Source organism: Fusarium oxysporum, chromosome II, assembly GCF_013085055.1.
Source record: "Fusarium oxysporum Fo47 chromosome II, complete sequence".
NCBI lineage: Eukaryota > Fungi > Ascomycota > Sordariomycetes > Hypocreales > Nectriaceae > Fusarium > Fusarium oxysporum.
This window is the reverse complement of record NC_072841.1, coordinates 3736976-3761588: the sequence shown is the minus strand read 5'-3', so window position 1 is coordinate 3761588 and position 24613 is coordinate 3736976. Positions and strand designations below refer to the sequence as shown.

Here is a 24613-nt window from a genome sequence, read left to right as displayed (position 1 = left end):
GGCTAGTCGACAGCCCTACATAACTTGCATGTTCCCTTCCTCTTCATGCTTGTGCTCATGCGTGGGAGATCCGCTCGCTTTGATTGATCTGACTTACAAGGGCTCCTCGGATTATCTTGGACCACATGCAAGACCCTCAAATTCGGGTTGTTTCCGATGATCATAGTTCATAGCCTTTTTTCTGGGCTCGGTTCCCTGCATTATCGCGGCGCAAGCCATATGCAGTCTCGAAATATTCGTACACCAATTCACAATGCCTGAAGATTCACGGATCTTTAAATTTACGAGTATGACTGGTCTAATTTCGAGACTCACTTATCGCATTATCGGAGACACTGTTGAAAGTCGATATAACGATACTGTTCACATTTCACAAAGCAACACTGCTTTCACCATCATGGTCACCTGTTGTCTTACAACAGCTTGTTAACCCACATTCAGGTCGGGCTTTGCCGAATCACATCGCTGAACGCTGTGAAACCAAGCGGCGGCTTTCTTGGGGATCTTCCAATGTTTTACTTTAGTTCTGACATGAAGGAATATCTACGCCTGCTAAGGGACGGCTCGATGCGGATCGAAATGTCAGCTGCTCAGCTCAATTGGTTGCGACACCTGTCAATCGGCGATCAACGTCAGGCCTCAATACGGTCAGATGCGAAAATGATAAATTTATTGCACTATGCGCGGTAATTGATACTGTCGCGCAAGCAAATTGGTATGCACAGACAGAAAGACGTGCGTCACACATTCAGTGAGTTAGATGGTTATACCAAGTGATACAACTGCTGCTGCGGCTGCTTTTCCTCTTTAAATTCCCGTGCGTCAGTCCCGATCTCTCTCCGTCTGTCTTTCTTCGGTAGATGTCGTGTGGTTACGTTGAGGTACTGTACTGTAATCAATTTCTATCAATATGATTTTTTATAACCTCTTGTCTTTCGCACTGTTTGTGACCTCGTCTCTGAGTCGAGCCACCGATAAAGAAATACATCTTCAGTGGTCACTATGTGATCGTGATGGAGAGGCCGTCCTCGAGAAACTAGGGGAAGAAGTTCGTCCACCCTACAAACGCAATCCGATCACCTATTTCGACACCATGCCCCCGACTCATGCGCAACAAGGCGTCATGTTCCGCACCAAGACGAACAAAGGCAACCCGTTTTCTATCATCAAGGTCCGCTTCGATGAGAAACCAGAGTGCATTCCTCCCGGCGCCCATTGCGTCTATGATCGATACGGAGACAACGTTCCATTCACTTGCGGTCAACGGTACCTCCTGGGTGACAAGACCAAAGAGATCTGGAGCGATGACCAAGTTCGCTTTGCAGAAAAGTACGACGACATTGACTGGGATGGCCTTGTACCCTACGGGCCTTTCCCAGATGGCAAGTGGAAGTTGAAGATATTGGGGTACAAAGCGAAGCTGGATGATGTAGTGGCTGGAGAGCTTCACCTTATGGAGATTGAACTGTCTACCCCGAAAGCTGGATCTGAGAAGGTGTATCAGGATGTCACTGAGTATCTGAGAGAACACGATGTATTGCTCTGCGATCCCCAGGCGTCGAAGACACTGCGCCTGTTTCACGATATGGGATACATTAATGATGGAGACACTTGGATTGAGGAGCTTTAGCTACTCGTCATACGTGTTAATTCTCTCTCGGTCTATCAACTTGCAGTGTTGACGATGTGCCCTCCAGCTTTTTCGTTGGGTTAGGAACACGGGATTATTGGAAACGCTTTAGTTCTTACACATGGACCCTACGTAGTTAAAAGCTGATATAATGAGGCCCAGTAGTTATGCCTCTGAATATTAGGGTTCCTGCCAATCTTACCCCTAACTTAACGCAATCTTGTTCTCATACTCGAATCCTCCTTATCGCTGTACCTGCATTCAGCATTGCCCTTACCAGTCTCGCCGGCATTCGCCTACCCTTCCTATTGCTATCAATAACCTTCCCAACACTCGACTAAGCATATTACTTGACATTGACTTTAGCGCCATATGTAATCCTCGAGAGCTCCTAGGTCCTCTGCATCAGCCATATAACCAAGACTGCCTTGCAAAAGTTACTCCATGGAGCGGAAACCTCAACGGCAGCTTCACTATTTCTTTTTAAAATTGCCATCCTCGCCCCCGCTATAGCCATATATATCCTCATCATCGTCGGCTGGCCTCGCCGGAAGGGCAGGACGTGGGTGTATAGGTGGAACAGCAGTATTGACTGGGTCTTCAGGAGCCTGCGAGTCTGTTCGTTGATGATGATGAGCCGTTGCAGTGGAATCTTGGAGGTTGTTCTGAGTTCCTTCTTGACCATTCTCCTTGGCGGTATTTTGAGTGGTCTCTCGAATGTTCTCCTGTACGGTGCGATGAGCGCGACGTTGAGTGCGACGTTGTTGAGCCTTGTCTTGGGCGATACCTCGAGCAAGCTCTTGATAGACACCTTCCATGAAAGCTTTAACACTTTTTTTAGTGTTTCCCCGGGAGAGACTCTGAATGATATTTTGGGAGGTGTCCCGATCGAAATACTGAACAATACGTTGAGTGTTGTTTTGAGCAATACCTCGAGCCTTGTCTTGAGTGCGACCCTGAGTTCGACCCTGAGCGCGACGTTGGGCTCGGATTTGAGCGCGAATTTGAGCCTGACGTCGATTGCGGTGTTGCCGAGCCCTTTCTTGAGCAATACTTCGAGCTTTCCTTTGGTTGACGTCCTGAGCGCGACGTTGAGCGAAATACTGAGCGTCCTCTACCTCGAATTTGAGAATTTGAGCCATACTGTGAACCAGACTTTCTTTGAGACCCTGAGCATAACATTGAGCGTCCCATTGACGGAGATCCTTTTCCTGCCTTCGAATCATTTGCTCGAATTGCTGTGCGAAACTTTGATCGTCCCATTGATTCATACACATGGTGATAGGAACGTCCCATGGATCGATGTCTTGAGCGTTGCCTTGATCGATAGCTCGTGTGTTATTTTGAGTATTATTCTGAGTGATACCTTGAGTGATACCTTGAGCATTGTTTTGAGCGTTTCCTTGAGCATTATCATCATCCTCATCCTCATCCATAAGCTCTGGTGTCTCATCGATAAAAACCTCCATTTCTTCAAGTGTCTTTGTTTGTCTGTGCTCCCACTCTTCATCTACCTCCTTCTTCTCCTTCATGTGCGCTTCGAGGAGCGTGTCTTTGAGCCATTGGCACTCAATGAACAGGATGTCGAGCATTTTTTCCCTGTTCCACAGCGTCATATTGACATCACACATGTTGTAAGTGTCGATGAGTTTCCGCTGCCCCTTCAACAGGAACTCGAGTTCCCAGTCGTTGGTGTAGAGTCCGTGGAGGACGAACAACAAACCAGATGCAAGCCCCATTGCGTTCTGAAATTGCTTCTTCGCCAAAGCCCTGAGTGCGTCACGATTCTTGAATAGGGGGTGGTTCCTGTAATCTTTCCACTCATCGTTGTTCCTGATGACGAACCATTCACGCCAGATAAAGTACTTGATGGCGCGCCTGCGCCAGTAGGGAAATAGTTCCCTGTGGTATCTGACGGCGTCTAGGAAATTTTCGATCAGGGCACAAGCATTTCGCCTGTTGGTGAGAGGAAATGGGCACTCGAGGGGCAAGTCGAAGATGGTTATCTTGTTGCAGAGATTCGCCTCCTCCCACTCTGTGACTTCGTCCCACTCCAAACGAGGTTTCGGGTCCTTGAGTCGCCTGGCATTATCGTACCACGACGATTGAGTAATGGTTTGTCTTGGCATTTTACAAGATAAAGGATCGATGCACAACTATCGTGATATTTTGGGAAGATTCGTCAGGATTCAGGGGTGTTCCATGTTAAGGAGAAATCCTAGAGCGAGAAGTGTGGCGTGATTTGTTTAAGCAAACAGCCACACACAAGCAGCAAGAGCGCATCATTTCCATGTGTCAATAAACTTCCTCCATGATGCGAACAAGGTTGTAGATGAAAGCTTAAGATACCAAGAAGACGAAAGTTTAGGGTAGGCAGTAGTCGGAAATACGGATATCATTATCTCCACTTATTAGACATTCATCACCTTGGTCAGCCTTAGCAAACCAAAAATATTGGGGACCATTCCATTCTAGCAATAGCTAGGTCCAAAGGTTGCAAAGCAAACCACCACAATTTAGCTGCTGATGTAACATTGACTAAACATCTCTGACCTCCACCACGGATCAATTCGATCCAATGCCATCCATGGCTTATTCTATCTATTTCTACTCGTAGGACCCTGCATTTGTCGTGCTTGCAAATTCATCTTCTCATCCAGCCTTGTCTCTCGTAGTATATAAATCCCCTTTCTCAACCGCCCTCCCTGGTCATGACCCTTTTTCGTTCCATCTTCATACCAGTATTCATTGCTCTAGCAGCTATTGCATTGTTCCAACATCGTATCAAGGACACAGCAACTTCAACCTTTGAATTCCTAGGGACTCTTACCCCCCTGGCTTTCCACAAGGCCAACACTCAGCACAAAGAACACCACCTTTTCGCCACAGAAATGTCTGTCACCCGAGCTGTTCGCAAGGTCTTCCTTGCCGTTGAGCAATCCGAAGGAGCTGGTGCTCGTGTCCGTCGCTCAATTGGCACTCCTCAGCTCCGCAACTTTTCTCCTTTTCTCATGCTCGATCACTTCTCCGTGAAGCCTGGTGCTGGTTTCCCTGATCATCCTCATCGTGGCCAGGAGACTATCACATATCTCCTTGAGGGTGGCATGGATCATGAGGATTTTGCTGGCAACAGGGGTACTCTCTCCGCCGGTGACCTCCAATTCATGACTGCTGGAAAAGGTATGAACCACTTACTTGTCCTAAATAGCAGAATCGTACTAACATCGCCTAGGCATTGTGCACGCTGAGATGCCCCGACAAAACGAGGATGGCAGTGCAAACGTCGGTCTTCAACTTTGGGTCGACCTTCCCAAGGACCTGAAGGCTTGCGAACCTCGGTATCGCGACCTCCGTGGCTCCGAGATCCCCATCGCCAAGGTTGACGATGACAAGGTCACTGTAAAGGTCATTTCTGGCCAGAGCCACGGCATCGACTCAGTCAAGGATCTCGCCTACACACCCGTTTGGTTCCTCGACATTGAGATCCGCCCTGGTGGCAAGATCACCCAACCTCTCCCCGCAAACTGGAACGCATTTGCCTACACTCTCGAGGGAGATGTTATCGTTGGCAAGGATGACCAGCGACGTGTTGTCGAGCAGTACCATAACATTGTCTTTGAGCCGCAGGGAGATGTTGTTCACTTTGAGGTTGACGCCGGTGCTTCAAAACCCGCTCGACTAGGTATGTAAAACACTCACCCCCGAGAAACTATACATACTAACATTTTGATAAGCCCTCATCGCTGGTATTCCTCTTGACCAGCCTGTTATCCAATACGGTCCCTTTGTCCTCACTTCCAAAGAGGACGTCGCCAAAGCTCTTTTCGACTACCAAACCCATTCCAACGGTTTCGAGCGAGCAGAGAACTGGCAGAGTGAGATTGGCAAGTCCATGATGGACTAAACCTTACATATATGTGGCTTGATGACTTGACTGGCGTTACAATGGGATATGTATTTAGCTATAACTACACTTATGAGCTGGCAGCGCTGTTTGAAAAAATTGGTGGTGTTACATGCATAAATCATACGAAGAATGATAATCTAATAGCGGTCCTCTATAGTATTTCCACGGTCTGTCTACCATCGAAAACCTGTCAGTCCAAACTAGGTTCCAACAACCCCAGTCCCTCTATTTATTATATGAAATGAGCCGCTTGACAATCGGTTCTGTTTGGTTTCAACACCGTCATGTCATGGTAATACATCAAGTGACACTGAATACGAATTGCGCACATTTTTTTTTGAATAAGATTATCTATTACTATTTCTCAATGAATGTGAGAAGCAAAGTCCACCACCGAAGTCAGGCCGTAGGCCGGGTATCACCACCATCCCAGAACCCATGTAACCATGAGAGACGATACGTACAGGCTGAGCTTGTGTCAGGGCAGCACAAGTCTGCCGCTTCCCGTCGTCATCTCCCACGCCACCGCCCCCTTCTTCATCTGTCACAAACAGCATCAAAATCCCATCCATTCTAACATTTCGCGTCATTTCCATTAAAGGAGAGATAAGCCGTTTGCATCATTAAACCCTCGAAAAACCTGACCCGTCATGTCCATTCATACCATTCACCATTACGTGAAGATTTTTCCCACAAACCGACTCCTTGCACCGAGGAAATATGCTAAGGGTCCCAAAAGATCGAGGTACAGGCGTGAATTATGTATCAAACATGTGCAACGTAAAAGCATCAAACATCAAATTATCGTCCATCCTGATTTAAAGGAGGAGCATGGCAATACCAGCTGCGGCGATGACACCAGCAGGGGCACCAGTCATCTGAGCAGCGGCCTGAATGAAAGTTAGAGATTTTCAATAGAATATAGGAGTGGATTAACTTACAGCATTGTCAGTGCCGGTGGTGGTGGCCGAAGCATCAGTGCCAGTAGCACTGGTAGCACCCTCGGTGGCGGTGGAGGCGTCAGTAACGGTCTCCGAAACCGACTCGGACTGAGAACCGCTGGTAACGGTGGTGAGAGTTCGGACAACCTCAGTGCCATCAGTGGTGAATGTGGTGACCTCGGCGGATGCGGCAGAGTCGGTAGAGGCAGTCTCGGTGACGAGAGTTCGGACGATCTCAGTTCCATCGGAGGTGAAGGTGGTAACCTCAGCGGACTCGGCACCAGAGGTCTCGGTCTCAGACCCGGAGGTAATAGTAGAGACGATGGTAGAACCACCAGAGGTGAAAGTGGTGACAACTGCACCGCCGAGGATAGCCTTGCCGGTGGTGGTGAACTCATCTCCCTCGGAGTTGGTGAGGACGCTGGTGTAGGTGCTCACGGAAACATCGTCGGAAGCGCCAGTAGCAGTACCGCTGATGGTGGAGAGAGCAGAGGTGATGGTAGAATCGCCAGAGGTAAGGGTGCTAAGGACGGTTCGAACGGCGCCAGAGCCAGTAGCCGTGGCCGAAACCTCGCCAGAAGCACCAGTAGTGATCTGAACACCAGCTCCTGCGGAAGGTTAGATATGTTGATTCTTTTGTAGGATCAGGGAAACTTACGGCGGCAGATCTCAAGACCGTAGTTCAGGACCTGGGCGGCCTGCTCACCGTTGCAGATAGCAGCAGAGCAGTCACGGAGACCGTAGATGAAGTTCTGGTTGGTGCACAGGCAACCAATATCGCCGGCGTCACATCCAAGCTCCTGGGACTTCTCGGCACTGACCATGTTGCCGGCGCAAGTACGCTGCTCATGGTTAGAGATACTCTAGCTGTGCACTGCTTGGATTTAGACTTACACCACACTGGGGGAGATCATCAGAGCTCTGGGCAACGGCGGCAGCAGCCAGGCCGAAGATGGTGAGGAAAGAAGACTTCATCTTGACGATTTTGCTTGGTCGACGGTCTGTATCAAATTGGTGGATTAGTTGAGGTCTCTTATGAAGTTTGTAGCGACAGTAAGCAGGCGATGGTGAACGAAGGTAGGTTTTGCGAGCGTGTTAGGCGAGCGATGTAAACGAGGGGAAGTTAGGCAGTGAATCACCGCCATCAGGAGCAGAGGCGACCCGTGAATAAATGAAGTGCGACTACCGGCGGCCTGCTCCTGAGGCACGCAAGTGATGTTTGCGTGAGACAAAGCAAGGGACCGTGTATCACAGAGGTATGGAAGAGCCGAGAACAAGAAGTGTGTAGCCCTCAGCCCCTCGCAATGCGATGTTCAGTGCTCGCGTTCGGTGTCAAATCACACAATCACCAAGTTGGAATGAGGCAAACTTGTTGGCAAGCAAAAAAGGCGCCGGCAAAGATGGACAGTGTAGCTGGAGTAATAACGAGGAGATAGTAACTTACCTTGATGGTAATTGATATGTGACTACGGCACAAACGAAGGTGATCGATCTCGTGTAAGAGTGAGACGAAGTGAGACTGGCCTGGGGGCTGGAGGTTGGGAGATAAACTCGATTGAGTTGTTGGAGAGAGGATGTTTGAGATGTTGGAATGAAAATTTCTCAAGGCTGATATTGATGTGGAACAAGAGGAAGGGTGAGGAGGAAGTTGTGGCTTTAAAGGCAGGAGTAAGTGGTGGGTGGGCGGGAGCCAGAATCTTGATCTTGGCGTGACGGTTGCTTGCTTTGCAGGAGCGAGCAGTGCTTGCCAGCTGGTAAGGCAAGTGCAGGCAGGGTACCCTAGCTAAACGGTGTGTTTCCCAGCTTGGCATTGGCGGTCTAGCAGGGCAAGCACGGCAAGGGCTTGATCTTGCCTTGTCACTACGTACGTCCTCTTAGAGTGAGAGGAAACTGCCATCACAGATTGAAGCGTAAATCTGCACCTGGGCCAGTACCTTACTGCTTGGCTTGGATACCGCCTGCAGGGAGACCACCGATGGCACGGGAGGGGCCAACGCTAATACGACCCAGTCCAGTCAAGGCTCAGTTGCTGGCGGGGAAGCTAGAAAGTCCACTCCACTGGGCCGGACCGTCAAAGACACAGACTCCAGCACAGACGGACAGGGCCAGGCACTTGGAGGCCCCCCCATGTTGACTATGATGTTGTTTTACGGGGATGTTTTGTCAACGACAGAAGGATATTACGATGAGCCAAGCAATTTCTCATTTGTGATTTTGCTCCGCCATGATAATTGAGTTAATGCAATCGAGAATTGGGTATCCAAACCAGACGTCAATGCCGTAATTGGAGATACACAATGAGGTCAGAGCATGAGCTGTAGACAAGATGGGTTACCCTTGTCACAGCGGGGAGCGGCTTTTATAGCAACTTGTCCACGTCGGTGACGCTGGTGTAAGCGGCTGCGAGGGTCTCACAGTTAAAGTTCTTACACTCAAAATTCTTGTATTTTCGCCCAGGGGACACTTTGACTTTGACGTTATGATATCTGCGGCGGGGTAAAGAAGTTGACAAAGCAAGCTACCTACTGGAAAAGTTTCATATTCATTAGCAACTACGGATACTATCAGGGAAGCTGCAGCATATGAGATGGAAAAAGAGGTCAAGGTGAGTGATAGCTGGACGGGCTGCCACGCTAGATCGCCAACCACCCGCATCGGCACCCACATCATGGCGCATGGGGCTTTGAAACCGGACGGGAGCTGATGCGAGGACAAATTGATATTCAAAACTCGATGTCCTCGTTGGGTTTGCCAATAGCGCGTGCGTGGTAGTTTCTGTGCTTCTTTGCTAGCCAAACTTTCGGATATCGGTCCTACCACCAATAAAGCCTGTGGAGGCAAAAAGATGCAAACTTGACTTGATCACACCAGACTAGAAAACTGGATCAGCTCTCGTCTATGACGGAACTCTCTTGGGTCACCGTGAAGAAATGAATTGATTGAGGCAAGCAGGAAGGAACTCGTATGCCGAGCCGGATAACGGCCACAGGAGCATGAAGGAAGGAAAACGGGTATGACGATTGCCAATAACAGTACCCTGCTTGCCCAGTTCAGTGCAATTGATGTTGTGTTGTGCTCCTGCCACAGCAACCATCATCTTTGCCAGGCAGTCACAACCAAGTACCACAGTTTCATCTAAACACTATCCCAGATTTCCATCTTCTAAAGACCACCCATGGCAGTAGCTCACAGTACGTGTGATATCGCATCTCCAATTATCGAGAGTGAAGTTAGTCGTCGTTGGCCAGTGGCGTTGGTGCTCTCTCCGATTGGCCAATTACCCATGTACTAATCCATCCTTGGCAACCACACAAAAACAAGCTGAGGTGTTAGCCAACTTTTGACTCCCTGGCAACCGGGAAGCGGAATCATGTTCTTTTTTCTTTCTTGTCCTTTGGGAACTTTCTTCTCGATTCCCGAATCAGATGAGATGGTGTCAATGGTGATGGTAGTGTGGTGCGTACCTGTCTTAGGAACAGACAAGTGCAATTTAGGCCTTAAACCCGACCTTCTATTTGTTGATTATCATTTGTCCGTGCAATCATGGCAATATCTGTATCAATTTCGCATTGTGGTTGTGTCTTATCAGGTTTTCGCTTAATATCATCTACAACATCGTTCTCCTCAAGCCTGATCTTTCGATGATGCCTACCCCACTTGAACCAACTCATCCACTTCAACTCGTCCCACTCTGTACCCATCGAGAACTTTCACTACAAACCCTGTGCTGTCTGTGATTGTGATGCTCGATTCCCTGCTCAGCTGGCTTTGATGAGCTGTGCCCAGACTAGCCACCCAACGGGCCAAGCCACTCAAGCCACACGCCAAGCGAACCAAGAGAACCAGGGATTAGGTCAACTGGCGGGCTCTTGATGTCATCCATCGCATCATCGTCTGTTTTCTTCTGTTTCTCTCATGGCCCAAGCTTCTACCCCAGCGAATGGCTCAAGGCCCTGTCGAGCTGGACAGACCAGCCTGGGCCTTGACTTTGAGCCTTGCTCGATATTGGGTATTCAACATCCCTCCACCTCTTGGGCCTCGGGAGTTTCGTCTTCATCTCAGTGCCACGTTTTCCGTCTCGTCATCGTGACGATCTTGGTTGTCACTTCATTGAATTCAATTCCTATCGGAATTCTGTTTCATGTTTCATTCCTGATCAACTGTCGTCTGATCATCGTCATGGTTAAAACTGATAATCTTATGGAGATGCTTAAAAACGAAGTGCGACAATTATCGGCCCCTTGGAAGACCGGAACCTCGCTCCGATCGAAGCATCTCATAAACTTGAGACACCAGCCACTGACTAACTTGCAGTTCAGCTCGCATATTGTAGCTGGCTCTCCCTGCGACGTCGTAATGTCTCGCCATCTCCAATTTGGCAGAGTTTTGGAGGTCACCAGCCCTCTCGAAGTCCCTTTCATTTCCAGCAGCCCAATCGCAAAGGACCTGGCTTTGAAACTGGATAATACCTTATTGGGGCTCGGGTCACATTCGTAAACTGTCGCATCAGAACCAATTGGTGATTAGAGTGTAGCCTAACACCTGGAAATGCAGTAAATTGCCCAATTGGGTATGCTCCAGGGTGGCTGTGTTATTCAAACTCTCAGACCTCGTAGCATAATAATCGACGGCTCTAGAGTCTCGATCTACTGTAGTCCAAGAGCTGTATATTGCGATAGACAAGGATATCCAGCTCTATTATCGAATTATCGATGCACGAACCCGTAGACCTTCAACTTGTCTGGCTAGACTGTTGCTGATCACCACATTCAGCTGAGCTTGCATAATCGGGCGTCGCGCCAACAGCAAAAGTGCCATCTCGATAGTGACAACGATCTTCGCCGAACTGCAGCTACCCTTGGTTGCCTGCCATTGGATATCAAGAAGACGGTCAAGGCTTCAACTTCAATCGGAAAACAGTTACCCACCTACGCCAGCTTCAGTTGACTGCCGCTATTATTCTCAACGCCTATCAGCCCAAGCCACCTTATGTCCATGGATTACAGAAAGTATCACAGCATAACGAAATATTAAACATAAAATATTATTCAAATGCGCAAGCATCAACATAAACTATCTAAGTCAATAGCAGCTGCAGCTTCACGAGCAGACTTCCATAGTCTCAATATCATTAACCTAACAATATACTCCGGTATAAGCATGCTCAAGGGGGATCATTGCCGCCCAAGGTACCCATACATAACCAAACATCAAATTACCTTTCCATCGCTGTATCGTAGCATGCCTCCCAAAACATGTCTTCGTTTTCAACTCATCCATTGTCATAAATACATGTGCGCAGACAGCTCTTGCTGTTTTCTAACCGCTGCACATAATGCAGGATTCGGGATCCTCAATGCTACCTGTTACACGATTAGTATCTTCATTCATGCCGAAGGAACGTTTGTCACTCACACTGCAGGACGGCCTCCGAGTAGATATCACGCTCACGATCCTCGTTGTCCTTGTCTTGATCCTCAGACTGAGGGTTCTTCTTGACACCCAACTCTTCTTCCTGAACCTTCTCGGCAGGCTCAGTAGGAAGAGCCCTGGGGCTGTCACCCTCCTCAACATCAGCCTTGATGGTGGGCGCACGTCCAGGTACCGTCGCAGTACCATTTAGGCTCTTGGCGGCATTGCCGTTCAGGCCGCTGTCTTGGGAGCCAGTCCTGCTACCGTTCAGTTCAGTACGTCCCATAGTTGAGGGCGAGGACATGAGGTAGCTTGAACCAGCAGGAGGAGCACGCTTCTTTAGAGGCTTGATCTGAGCTGAATTGGAATCGGCAAGCTTGAGAGCCTGTTGATCAACAGTGAACTGAATAGGAGCAGCAGCAGCCTGTGTACGAAGGTAGTACATGCCAGTCTTGAGGCCAAGCTTCCAGCCTGCAAAGTGCATACTGGTGATCTTGCCCATTGTGGGGTCTTTCATGTGGATGTTCAGTGACTGGGACTGATCAATGAAGGCACCTCGATCAGCAGCCATCTGAACGACTTGGCGCTGAGAGATCTCCCAAACGGTCTTATACAGAGCCTTGACATCGGCAGGGATGTTGGGAATGTTCTGAATGGAACCATTCTCAGCAATGATGCGGTTCTTCATAGCATCGGACCACAGACCCATGTCGACAAGGTCCTTGAGCAGCCAGGGGTTGACAACCTGGAACTCACCAGCGAGAACACGTCGTTGGTAGATGTTGGAGGTGTAGGGCTCGAAGCACTCGTTGTTGCCCAGAATCTGGGAGGTACTGGCAGTAGGCATAGGAGCAAGGAGCAGACTGTTACGGATGCCGTGTGTCTTGACTTCCTCTCGAAGAGTCTCCCAGTCCCAGAGGTCAGAGGGCTTGACGTTCCACATGTCGAACTGGAGGATACCCTCAGAGGCGGGGGAACCTTTGAAGGTGGAGTAGGGACCCTCCTCCTTAGCCAGCTGCACGGAGGCAGTGAGGGCAGCGTGGTAAATGGTCTCGAAGATCTGCTTGTTGAGCTCACGAGCCTCGGGTGACTCGAAGGGCATGCGCAGAGCAAGGAAAGCATCGGCAAGGCCCTGAACACCAAGACCAATGGGTCGGTGGCGCATGTTACTGTTGCGAGCCTCCTGGACAGGGTAGTGGTTCACATCGATGATCTTGTTCAGGTTGCGAATAACAACCTGACTGACCTTGTGCAACTTCTTGAAGTCATAGCAAGCCTCATCGTAGTTGATGAAAGAGGGCAGAGCCAGAGAGGCAAGGTTGCAGACAGCGACCTCGTCAGGGGCACAGTACTCAATAATTTCAGTGCACAGGTTGGAGCTTCGGATGGTACCGAGGTTCTTTTGGTTGCTCTTGCGGTTGCAGGCATCCTTGTAGAGCATGAATGGGTTTCCGGTCTCAGTCTGGGCCTCAAGAATGGCGTACCAAAGTTTCTGAGCCTTGATAGTCTTGCGACCCTTGCCCTCCTTCTCGTACTTTTCGTACAGAGCCTCGAACTCCTCTCCGTAACAGTCGGCGAGGCCAGGGCACTCGTTAGGGCACATCAGCGTCCAGTCGCCGTTCTTTTCAACACGCTTCATGAAAAGATCAGGGATCCAAAGGGCGAGGAAAAGGTCACGGGCACGGACCTCCTCTTTACCGTGGTTCTTACGGAGATCAAGGAACTCGAAGACGTCAGAGTGCCAAGGCTCGAGGTAGATGGCAAAAGCACCGGGTCGCTTGTTGCCACCCTGGTCGACATAGCGAGCAGTGTTGTTGAAGACACGAAGCATAGGAACAACACCGTTCGATGTACCGTTGGTACCGGCAATGTAGGAGCCAGTAGCACGGATACGGTGCACGTTCAGGCCAATACCACCAGCCATCTTGGAGATCATGGCACAGGTCTTGAGAGTATCGTAGATTCCCTCAATACTGTCGTCCTTCATATCAACCAAGAAGCAAGATGACAATTGGGGCTGAGGGGTGCCGGCGTTGAAGAGCGTGGGAGAGGCATGTGTGAAGAATTTGCTGGACATCAGGTTGTATGTCTCCAAGACTCGCTCGATATCATCACCCCAAATACCAACAGACACACGCATGATCATGTGCTGAGGGCGCTCGACAATCTTACCGTCAATCTTGAGGAGGTATGATCGCTCCAAAGTCTTGAAGCCAAAGTATTGGTATTGGAAATCGCGGTCATAGACAATGGCAGAGTCCAACTCCTCCTTATGTCGCACGACGCACTCATAAGTCTCCTTGGAGATCATGGGTGACGGTCGGCCGTTCTTGGGGTTCACATAGTGGTAGAGGTCGCTCACAACAGCGGACCATTGCTTCTTGGTCTGCTTGTGAAGGTTGGAGACGGCAATACGGGCCGCAAGGATGGCATAGTCGGGGTGTGTGACGGTCATGTACGCAGCAGTCTCAGCGGCCTAGTGGTCAATTAGCTGGTGTCTGGAGCAGCCATGATGAGCGAGTCACTTACAAGATCGTCCAATTGCACGGTGGTGACACCGCCGTAGACACCGGAGATAACCTTCTGGGTGATGGCAACGGGGTCAACGTGGTCCATGTCAAGACCATAACACAGTCTCGAGACACGAGCAGTGATCTTGTCGAACTGAACACGTTCTTGGCGCCCATCTAATGAGCAAGTCAATCATCATGAGTTCTTATATTGTCAGATCATACATACCTCTCTTTCTGACGAACATGATGGCGGGTGAGGAAGGATAAGGCGGGGAGGTCGGATTTGAGCTTATAGCAGGATCTATTCCTGCTGATAGAAGAGATTAAAAGGCAGAGAGCGTCTGAAGGGTATTGACGCTTCGGTGAAAGAGAACGTGAGAATTATTATAAAATTCGTCGTATTTTGTTGTGGTTGTTGAGGAGATGAGAGAAGCAAATTTCGCGTGGATGGATGGTCGAGGTGGTTTTAAGGGAGGCGCGTCCAGAGACGCGACGCCAAGTTCTTAGCGCGACAAACAGTGACAGGCATCGCCGCAATCCATTAAAAAAGCCCCGCCTGAAACCTGAGGCAACGCCCCGTTTGATGCTTTGACTGGTAGATATGGAGGGTTATGCTGGTGATTGGAGGGAGTTATAGGGATTCACTTGACTCGCATGAGTTTAACAAGGACAGGAGTATCGTAATTCGTGGTTATCTCATTCACTTTACGCCTGCAATGAGCCAAAACTCTTCTTCCCCTTTCCCACATCGCGTCCTCGCGTCCCCTAGTCATTTTGCGTTGCTGCAGCGCTTGGTGGGGTTCATGGGGGGCAGACAACGGCGCGAAATCACGTGAGATCCATGCAAATTAATAATTGTCTTTGGTAGCTCTCGTAAGCAGGAGAACATCCCGTGGAATTAACTGAGCTTGGACCTTGGACTGAGGTTGACGGGAGGATGAGACCTTGAACGAAAACGTAGATCAAAGAGCCAATCATCGTCGTGAACCAAGACTACCTTCCTGTTTTCCGTTTTTGAGTCTAAAAAAAGGCAGCTAGAGATTACGGTTGCGAGGCAGCAACAAGTCAGTGACTCACGCTGGAGTCAAGCAAGAGACGTTTAAGATCAATGACATCGAGACCTCTCTTTCACTGTTTTCAATCTTCAGCAAGAATTGGTTTCAGGGCGTCAAGTCTCAGATTTCAAGCCTCACAATTTCGCAGTATGGCTTCTTCACCAACGCCTCAGCCCGTTGAGGGCTCCAGTTACAAACCTAGATACATCGATGTATGTCAATCACCCAATATACATCCGATATCAGATCCCGTTAACACATAGCGTTACTAGTAGATTGGCATCAACTTGACCGATCCTATCTTCCGAGGCAAATACCACGGCAAAGAGCGACACCCCGACGATCTCGATGCTATTATCGGAAGAGCCCGTGAAGTTGGTTGTACAAAACTTATAGTGACCGGCTCAGACCTTGGCAACTCTCGAGATGCCCTCACCCTTGCCAGAGATTATGGTGAGTCTCACCCCTGTTTATCAATCTGATAACAAGACTAACATCACCCACAGCCGGAACTATCTTCGGGACTGCAGGCATTCATCCCTGTAGCAGCTCCGTCTTCAGTGAAGCGGGTCCTTCTCACGAGTCTGAGCACACAACACCATGTGATCCCGATCCTTCAGCTCCAGTCTCGGAAGAGCACCCCCCTTGCCCAACAAAGACTGGTAAACTCATCAGAGACTTGACTTCTTTGGTGAAAGAGGCCCAAGCATCAGGTCAGAAGAACCTTGTGGCTATGGGTGAGTTTGGGCTTGACTATGATCGACTGCATTACTGCTCGAAGAGCATCCAGCTCCATTCCTTCGCAGCTCAGCTCCAGGTTGCTGCGTCGATATCTCCTCAGCTCCCCTTGTTCCTCCACTCTCGCGCGGCCCACAATGACTTTGTTCGGCTTCTGAAGGAGGCTTTTGGTGAGAAGCTAGAGAAGTTGGAGAAGGGCGGCGTAGTGCATAGTTTCACTGGCACAGCTGAGGAGATGCGCGAGTTGATGGACTTGGGTCTATACATTGGTATCAATGGATGCAGCTTCAAGACTGTAGAGAACTGCGCTGTTGTCAAGGAAGTTCACCTCGACCGTCTTATGATTGAGACCGATGGACCATGGTGTGAGGTGCGACCAAGCCACGAGGGCTACAAGTATCTGATCGAGAAGAAAGAGACGCCCAATAAAGAGAACCAACAGAATGGCACTGCCGCTACCGCTGAATCTGCACAAAAACCGCAAAAGCAGTCGAAGAAGAACCAGAAGAAAGAGCCGGAGGTCCCGGAACGATACAAGACTGTCAAGAAGGAGAAGTGGGAAGAGGGAGCCATGGTGAAGGGGCGCAACGAACCGTGCAATATCGAGCGTGTCGCCAAGATCATCGCAGGTATCAAGGGAGTTAGTATCGAGGAAGTTTGCGAAGCTGCATGGAAGAACACAGTGACAGTTTTCGGACTTGAAGAGAGCTAAGAATTGGCTGATCAGTCATGTTGTCATGGGGGTATCAAATAGAGAAGAAAGACATAGACCATGCGCCGTTATAGATCCAACATTTGTTTCACATCCCTGAGCCCTTGTATCCACGTATTCTTCCATGCCTCACAAGTCCTGTTGTTACTCCCTCTTCTCCTGTCATCCACCCCGGCATCCGCTCTCCATCTATTATGCCAGCCTCTACAAGTTGCCGTACGCCAGCCCATACATGTGTTCCAGAAAATGTAACTTTGATAGTTGGTGTCCATCGATCTGAAGAGATGGTATCGTCGTTGTCTTCTTCTGCTGTGATATTCGCCTCTCGAACAACGGCCGTAATCTTGCTCTTTCGTCGATTCTTGCTCCCTGCCGTGGCGTCATCTTCATTCTCTTCTGTATCGCCAGTATCTTCACTTATAGAAGGAAATGGATCCTGTATGATGATGTCAACCTTTTCCACTCCTTTACCATCAGTGACAAAACCCGAATCGCCGAACCGAGCCTTGGCAACCAATCTCGATTTCTTTGCAACTCGTTCAGATTCAGTGAATGACACTCCCCGCTTGAGGCTGAGATTTGAGGACGATGATTCTCGAGATAGTGGTGGAGTTGGAATAACGGTATCCAATGGAGATATCTTTGTGGCCTCATTGGAGTAGATGCTCCAGCCACCTCCTGCGGAGTTTGTGCGTCCAGATCCCTTCTTTTCTAGAAGTGCATCCAAGTTCTTGCTTTGAAGGTTTCCTGATTTGAGAGTGTATCGTTCACGTGGGCGTGAGAGAGCCTTGGGTACCCCATCCACGATTAAGCTATGTAAACTCTTAGACTCTCCTGAGCCACTGTTGCCTGTAGCTTGCGATTTCGTAATGTACAAAGCAGGTGATCCATCGGGAAACGCAATGTACACTGTCCTTGAAGAGTCGAAGTTTGTTGCTGTGCCATTTGGGTTCCGACTTGAAAGAGCAAAGTCCGTGTTGTAGGGCGAATCTATGACGAAAATGCGCAGTAGTAGAACAGGTATGGCTGTAGGTCGGTGAAAGTGATAATGTGCCTTGACGTCAGGTAGCACATGGGTTTGAAGGTTTTGGAGAAAAGTTGATGGATGAAACCGAGGTATTGTTAAACTTTCTTGGTCGACTCTGAGCACCTGGTCCTCGCCGGCATCTTGAGAAGGCTGCTTAAGAGGCAGAATCTGATAGGCTGACCATTTTTGAGATGTTGGGTTCTGTTCGAAATAGGCCATATCGGCCATGGCTAGTTGAAATAATGTCAGGCCAAGTCTCCAATCACCCTCAACAATACGGCTGACAACATCTCTTTTTGACCCTTTTTGTTGCTGCATATCGAAATAAAGTTGTTGTAATTCGTCAATAGTTTGACAGGGAGGGTAAAGATCGTCATTTTCTTCATCGTCGTCTTCATCCCTCCTCTCAATGTAAGGAATAGAATTCGGGAGACTCTCATCGTCAAGCCAGTCTAGTGCCAGGGAAATAAGAGACTCTCGTGAGAGTCTATTGAGACTCTTGACAACAGCAGGATTAGATGCATCAACTCGTAATGATGACGGAAGCCTGGCTTTTGTTGGGATAGAGTAGCGGGCCATTGTTGTTTGTTTGGTTGTTTGTGATTACAATGGTAAAGTCACAGTAACCATTTGAGATGTTGAACGAGGCATGCGTTGAGAAACTCCGCAAGGCTGCCCCCTTAATTGACGTCTAACTGGGTTGGGTTGATTAATTAGCCCTTTAGACAGATAAGTCGATAAACAGTGCTTGAACGCTTCGATAAGACGCGATATTCGCTTTGGAGTCGCGTCTCAAACCAATCCAACCAAGGGCAATTGAATGCACGGACCAGCAACGATCTCGGACAGAGGCATCTCATACACCGATCACGTGTTTTATCACGTGATATACAGCCACTATCTTCCTACAACCTGAACTACGGATTTGAGGATTCACAGCGTATCTGGATGTGTGAGACACTCGATATGCCTGGACAGCTTCAGATTGCATTTGCCGCTTTTCTTCGGGATAAAATGCTCCTCTCATAAGAAGTCGAAACAACGACTCGGCTCTAACGATGGGTCGACTCGGACATGATCGTGGGCCAACTCGGAGAAGTAGTTGATTGGTTCAGAGTTTCCAGTGTCTCATGGCTTCTTGTCAGAACCAGATAACCGCGGTTCCACTACCAAAGGGATTGGCGTTCACAAAGTTTGGTTCCGATGACGGGCTGACTACAGGGTCCAATTAGCCCTGATGGATTTTACCGTCGGAAGTCATCACTCATCTTGGTCTTGATGTAATGGGGCAAATCATTGACTACAACCGCGGGCCGCGCTGGGAATTGATTTTCTGTGTCTGTTCAGAACTCTCTCTGGATTGGCTTCATAAATGCCCCCACGTAGTCGAGGGGCAGGGGCTATGACGTTTCGACAGGATCCTGCAGATCTGTCCGACAGATTTTCAAGACGGGCTAAGGATTGAAGGAACAAATGCATCCAGGATCCTGCAGTGTAATACAAATGATGCATCGAAAGGAACACCAACTCCGAGGTGCAACGGAAGGTAATAAGCCCGTGGTAGGCCTATCTCCAGAGCCTCAATAATATGTGTCATAATTTTCTTCTAGTGACCTGGGGCCGCAGACAAGCGAGTCGTTGTTCAAACCGGGGACACTTTCTTTTTGGAGATGGAATGAGAAGGATTTCCACAAGAGATCCCAGTTCATTCCTGGGGGCCCCAATTTTGACGGGGAGTTCGGGAAATGTCCGGATCCTGAGATTCAGCGTCGGCTCAACTCAAGGAATCGTACCAACCAACAAGAAGCTAGCCAAGAGGTTTACGGTTGGATCATGATTGACTTTGCCCACGCGCAAGCAAGGGATGACCTCCACTCGGTTCCAACTTGCAGCCGCAAAAGCGCACGAGGGACCCTTGAGGCTGGATCATATGCAACCCAGCAGACAAAGATGAGAGAACCTGTCAGCCTGCCCGGGACTATCACAATACATGAGTGTGATGAAGACCGTTAACCATGTATGCAAGTGGGGGCTAGCTCAGAAAACTACCTATACAGAACAGTGCCGTTGTTTTGCTTCTGAACTTTGGAATGTTTAGTCTTGAGCAGAAGAAGATGTCTTTCCAGTAATCTGAGCTTCCTCTCATTCCGAGGCTCAACTGCCGAATTTTAAAGGGAAACGTCCTTTGTGCGTGAAATCCGTTCACCGATTATTCGGCTCAGCGCAAGAAACTAGAGTTAGCGAAAACCAAAACAACAGACTTGTAACGATACGGTTAGGTTGAGTTATTCGACTGAGGCAAAGAGCCGAACGAACTCCCCGAGCCTGTCCGGAATCGCCACCTGCAGAGCATCAGAAACGTTGCGGTGGCTTGGCTGATCGTATTTCCACGTTTCCATGGGCGCTCTAATTTTGCTGTTTTGTCGGGTGAAGCTCCCTGTCGGCTGTGACACCAACGCCAAAGATGCACGAGTGGAGTGTCTCTTTGTCGCAGTTCATCCCTTTTGAGGTAAAGGAGAGCAAGCCAACCCACGCTGGTGTGATAATTTGTGAAATAATCACTCATTGGGATTGATGGATTGGTGTTTTGACAAAGACGTCTCACATTCCGAAGCGGAGAAGGGACGGCAAGGAATAAGGACAACCCACGTTTTCAGATGAAAGCGAGAAAATCTGCAGATGAACGACAGGGGGGCGGGGAGTTGAATTTCCGCCATGGCTGATGTTTTGTGTACAATGGGTAGAGTCAAATTATGTACTGTTCACACGAAGAATATTGCAAAGTGCAGTGCTTGAAGTGATGAGTTATTTAACAGTTCATCAACTTCAACATACATTCGTTTTGATTCCTTATGCTCTGTAGAGAAATTCCGTATTACTTACATCACAATTAACAGCCTGAACTGTCGTCGCTTGAGGTAGCCATCCCCCCTGTTACACTTGAGGGCTGGTGTAACTCTCTGGTTGGTGGTTTGCGTGGGGTGTGAGAGGGGAAATCCATGACGGCTGGAACCATCATCTGCGTGATTGTTAAGCAAGCCGACGGTCTTGCAGGTAACACTTGCTCGGGGACGCTTGGTAATCAGATTCTACACTATGAGCCTATCGATCATGAATACCAGTTGAGGGTTATTGAGTTGCAAAAAGGGCAATGAATTGAGGTTTTGAATAGAGTTCTACAATAAACCAGCGGCAACAACAAAGAATAGGTCACAACCAACATAAATCATCCTGAGATACGTATTGCGACATTCGAAGACTGTTGTGCTATTCGCCGAAGAGACCCATGTTCTAGGCTCTCTTCAAATCTCATCGCCAAAAAGGCTGGTTCCCATCCATTACAACCCACTAAACCTCTAGGGGATGCCACCCACTATCCCACGAATTGTCCAGTGACTGCCCTCAGCTCACTACCCACTCCGTAGTGGCTTCGGCGGTTATCGGCCTCAACTCGCAAGTACCTCAGCATCCACTTTGAGAAAACCAACTTGACTGCCTGTTCTTTCTTCCTCCACTTCCTCCCCTCAAATTCCCCCAGAATCAACCTCGGAATACATTCACTGCTAATTTCGATCCTGGATTTCGACGACAACACCACCGACGACCGCTCAAGTACATCACCGACTACGACAGCCATCGACTTGTGATTGTGGCTGTGACTGTCTTTATTGAGTCACCAGGGCTTCTGCAAATTTGTCCATACAAAACCCCGCTCATTCTCGCTGAGCCGCTTTCGGAACTGGTACCGAACGAAACGTCGACCATCGATTGAAGGGACGACGAGGAATTCATATTGTTATTGGAGAAAATTTTGAAAGAAAGAGTTATTGACCTCGATTAAACCACCGAAATGTCAAACTTCAACGGTCGTCGCGGCCCCAATGTGTCGCAGTATCTTCGCGACCTCAACGCCATCAACCGTCAGGAGACTGCCCACGAGGAGCCTTTCAACATGGAGGAGGATCTCGCTCTTTTCACCAACACTCAGTTCTTCGACTTTGAGACTGGTCAGAACACCGACTATCAGGCTCAGCCTCTGAAGGTTGATATTGAGGCTCCTCAAAGCACCTCGCCTTCTGATGGAATGACCCCGGCTCCCTCAGTTGTTGGTGATATTAACCCCAACAGCTTTGATTTCATCCAGGGTGAGTTTTGCTATCTCTGCAGTATGGCATTTATTTCCCTATGGCCGCGCCAAGTTGAAAAGAACAGTTCGAAGCATGGAAAATGAGACAAAGACGGAGTCAAGACGGGAGCATTGGTTTTGTCACAAAGCAGAGCCTCTGTTCATAAATTTCTACCTGCAAAGATGCCACAGATGAGCTGATATCCGTCTTGCTTCATTTTTGTTGTCCCTCATGTTTTTCCCTTCTCTCCTCCAGACGTATGGCCACTGTCCAAGCGGATAGTCAAAATCCTGGCCTCATACACCCTGACCCTGAAATCGGCAATGAACAGCGTCTCTACTGCTTCACTGGCCATTAACCTTACTACCCCCACCTTCAGTTGAGAGCCCTGCTCCCGATGTGCATCACGCCCTTCTGTCATTGGGGACAAGTTGTCCCCCCGACGCAAGTCTACTTGAGTGTGGCCCGCCTGGGATCCCCAGCTCGATATCAGTGGCTGGAGGACGGTGGTGTCTATGGTGCAATATCTCGTGATTTGCCGGCACTGATCACGACATCGACTTACACCCCTGCACCTCACAACCACTTCCCAAGTTGGGAAAGCCTGCCTCCCCAGGCCTCAAGGGCCTATGCAAGACTATCTGTTACTCTTCAACTCTCAATGTCTACGATCTTCTTCTCGTCTTCGTCATGACACTTGACTCTTCTCGACATAAACTGACCACATTATGATGGCAGGCGATTTTAGCTTCCCCGACTTTACCAGCACCTACCCGTCTACTCCTTTGAACGGCTTCGCGGATGGTGCTCAGAACTTCCCATCTATGCAGCCCAACGCCCCCGCGGGCTACCAGCCCGTCCAGCAACAGCAACAAGCCCCCCATTACGGTCAGCAAGCTACTCCTCAGCCTTCAACCGAGAAGCGCGGCTCTGAGAGTGGCCCTGGTGCCGGCCGCGGAAGCCTCAATTTTGAGGAAGCCTCCCGTCATGCTGCCGAGGAGGACAAGCGAAGGCGCAATACTGCTGCTAGTGCTCGCTTCCGCATCAAGAAGAAGCAGCGTGAGCAAGCCCTTGAGAAGTCCGCCAAGGAGATGTCCGAGAAGGTCTCCGTCCTGGAGAGCAAAGTCCAACAGCTCGAGATGGAGAACAAGTGGCTCAAGAACCTCCTTGTTGAAAAGAACGAAGGCAATGACGAGATTGTCACATTATGGAAGGAGTTTGCTGCGTCCAAGTCTACCGACAAGTCCGAGTCAAAAGCTAAGTCCGCCGTCAAGGAGGAGACGAGGTGATCCGACGTATAGCGTTGGGGAAGACAATACGGTGACAAAGACGGGCGGCGTTCTGGCTCGGAGCATTTGGGGAAGGCAATGTGGCGTTTAATTCTGATCTTTTCAACAATTTCTGGGATACATGGTGCATGATGATGGGGCACTGAGGCTAGCCATCAAGGCTGCCTGGTATGGTGCACAACCTAAAATATCGCGAGGTTTCGTGAGGTGACGTTCAGTGGATGACGATATGATGGATATACATGGTTGTTTGAAGGCAACTGATAGAGACCAGTCCCTGGGTTCGGATGACAGGACAAACTGGGAGGGCTTTTTTGTTTTGCAATGATATCAACGGGTATACGATACATCGTTTCCGTAACTAGTTTCTTAAGGTTCAACACGTTCAAAAAGTCTATTCTGTGTCTGTGAGATGAGTCGTAATATCATCCATTGCATCTAATTTCCAGTTTCCTCATCGCATCATCCGAACATCCGAGGGCTTCTATCATTCCTCGTAGCATTAAATCACCCTCATTTCTCGGCATTGGTGCCTGACTTTTGCTCCTCCTCCGCTTTCTTAGCCTTGAGAACATCCATCCTCTCCTTATTCCTCTTTCCCAACAATCTCAACGTCTGCGCCCTCTCATGCTCAGTCATACCCGCCCAGTTTCCAATCCTACCCATAGTTCCATCTGTGTTTACAACGAGCGGGCCCATGGCGTCGAGCTTAACAGACTCGCCCACACGAAGAGACGTCACGTCATCGCCCTGGTCTGCGGCGGCGTGTTCTGGGGCTGGAAGAGGAAGTGGTGTCTTGTTGGTGTCCTTAGCTTCGCTGGACCCTGTCTGCGTTTGCTGATCGTTGCTGGACATTGTACTGGAGAAGCGAGGTGCAAATGTAGTGTTGTATAGACGAGTGATTGTAAGGCGTGGGAGCCGCTTGAGCATAATGTGGCCGAGTGGTTATGGCTTCACTCGTTGAGGGAGAGTGCTTTATGAGTGTATTAAAGCACGGAACTCTCACTATATGATGCGTCTTGTTTGAATCGACAGACTTTCTGAGTCTAAATGATTCTGGGGTTTTCTATTGATGGATTATTATACTGAGAAGTTGAAGGTCGATGTGAGAGTGTCATGGAATTAAGTTAGGAGGAGGATAGAAAAAAATGGAAGCCGATAGAGTAGGCCAGCCACTAAGAATCCCTGCGCCAATTCTAGAACTAGTCGCTCCATTGTCTTCCATATTCCAGCACTCAAACAACCAGAAGGGATCGAGATTC

At 49.1% G+C, this 24613-nt stretch overlaps 9 protein-coding genes across 9 annotated transcripts; 4 read left to right on the top strand and 5 right to left on the bottom strand.

Annotated features, from left to right (window-relative positions):
- Window positions 1–910: 910 nt before the first annotated feature.
- On the top strand, window positions 911–1630 carry FOBCDRAFT_269647 (uncharacterized protein; the record flags this gene model as incomplete). Its single annotated transcript, XM_054703424.1, has 1 exon — window positions 911–1630. The coding sequence occupies one exon, from the start codon at window positions 911–913 to the stop codon at window positions 1628–1630; it is 720 nt and encodes a 239-aa protein (XP_054559399.1).
- A 71-nt stretch (window positions 1631–1701) lies between these two features.
- FOBCDRAFT_215614 (uncharacterized protein) lies at window positions 1702–3956 on the bottom strand. The gene has a single exon (XM_031174166.3). It carries the CDS (start codon window positions 3757–3759, stop codon window positions 2104–2106), a length of 1656 nt encoding a protein of 551 aa, XP_031050951.2. The 5' UTR covers window positions 3760–3956; the 3' UTR covers window positions 1702–2103.
- Window positions 3957–4171: 215 nt separating this feature from the next.
- On the top strand, window positions 4172–5761 carry FOBCDRAFT_155555 (RmlC-like cupin domain-containing protein). Its single transcript, XM_031174165.3, has 3 exons — window positions 4172–4810; window positions 4863–5312; window positions 5365–5761. Exons 1-3 carry the CDS (start codon window positions 4342–4344, stop codon window positions 5532–5534), a joined length of 1089 nt encoding a protein of 362 aa, XP_031050950.2. The 5' UTR covers window positions 4172–4341; the 3' UTR covers window positions 5535–5761.
- Window positions 5762–6355: 594 nt separating this feature from the next.
- FOBCDRAFT_197275 (uncharacterized protein) lies at window positions 6356–7453 on the bottom strand (the record flags this gene model as incomplete). The annotated part of the gene is made up of 4 exons (XM_031174163.2): window positions 6356–6427; window positions 6479–7086; window positions 7137–7320; window positions 7373–7453. The coding sequence occupies 4 exons, from the start codon at window positions 7451–7453 to the stop codon at window positions 6356–6358; spliced, it is 945 nt and encodes a 314-aa protein (XP_031050948.2).
- Window positions 7454–11510: 4057 nt separating this feature from the next.
- On the bottom strand, window positions 11511–14857 carry FOBCDRAFT_17118 (ribonucleotide reductase). Its single transcript, XM_031174160.3, has 4 exons — window positions 14630–14857; window positions 14420–14577; window positions 11894–14366; window positions 11511–11841 (listed from the first exon to the last, which is right to left on the bottom strand). The coding sequence occupies exons 1-4, from the start codon at window positions 14646–14648 to the stop codon at window positions 11798–11800; spliced, it is 2694 nt and encodes an 897-aa protein (XP_031050945.2). The 5' UTR covers window positions 14649–14857; the 3' UTR covers window positions 11511–11797.
- A 750-nt stretch (window positions 14858–15607) lies between these two features.
- FOBCDRAFT_197273 (uncharacterized protein) lies at window positions 15608–16908 on the top strand (the record flags this gene model as incomplete). The annotated part of the gene is made up of 3 exons (XM_031174158.3): window positions 15608–15670; window positions 15734–15911; window positions 15965–16908. 3 exons carry the CDS (start codon window positions 15608–15610, stop codon window positions 16906–16908), a joined length of 1185 nt encoding a protein of 394 aa, XP_031050943.3.
- Window positions 16909–16996: 88 nt separating this feature from the next.
- Window positions 16997–18598, bottom strand: FOBCDRAFT_288746 (centromere protein Chl4/mis15/CENP-N; the record flags this gene model as incomplete). Its single annotated transcript, XM_031174159.3, has 1 exon — window positions 16997–18598. Exon 1 carries the CDS (start codon window positions 18512–18514, stop codon window positions 16997–16999), a length of 1518 nt encoding a protein of 505 aa, XP_031050944.2. The 5' UTR covers window positions 18515–18598.
- A 2821-nt stretch (window positions 18599–21419) lies between these two features.
- FOBCDRAFT_215605 (uncharacterized protein) lies at window positions 21420–23745 on the top strand. The gene is made up of 2 exons (XM_031174157.3): window positions 21420–22080; window positions 22801–23745. Exons 1-2 carry the CDS (start codon window positions 21786–21788, stop codon window positions 23349–23351), a joined length of 846 nt encoding a protein of 281 aa, XP_031050942.2. The 5' UTR covers window positions 21420–21785; the 3' UTR covers window positions 23352–23745.
- FOBCDRAFT_215604 (uncharacterized protein) lies at window positions 23746–24583 on the bottom strand. The gene has a single exon (XM_031174156.3). The coding sequence runs from the start codon at window positions 24279–24281 to the stop codon at window positions 23865–23867; it is 417 nt and encodes a 138-aa protein (XP_031050941.1). The 5' UTR covers window positions 24282–24583; the 3' UTR covers window positions 23746–23864.
- Between the last annotated feature and the right edge of the window lie 30 nt (window positions 24584–24613).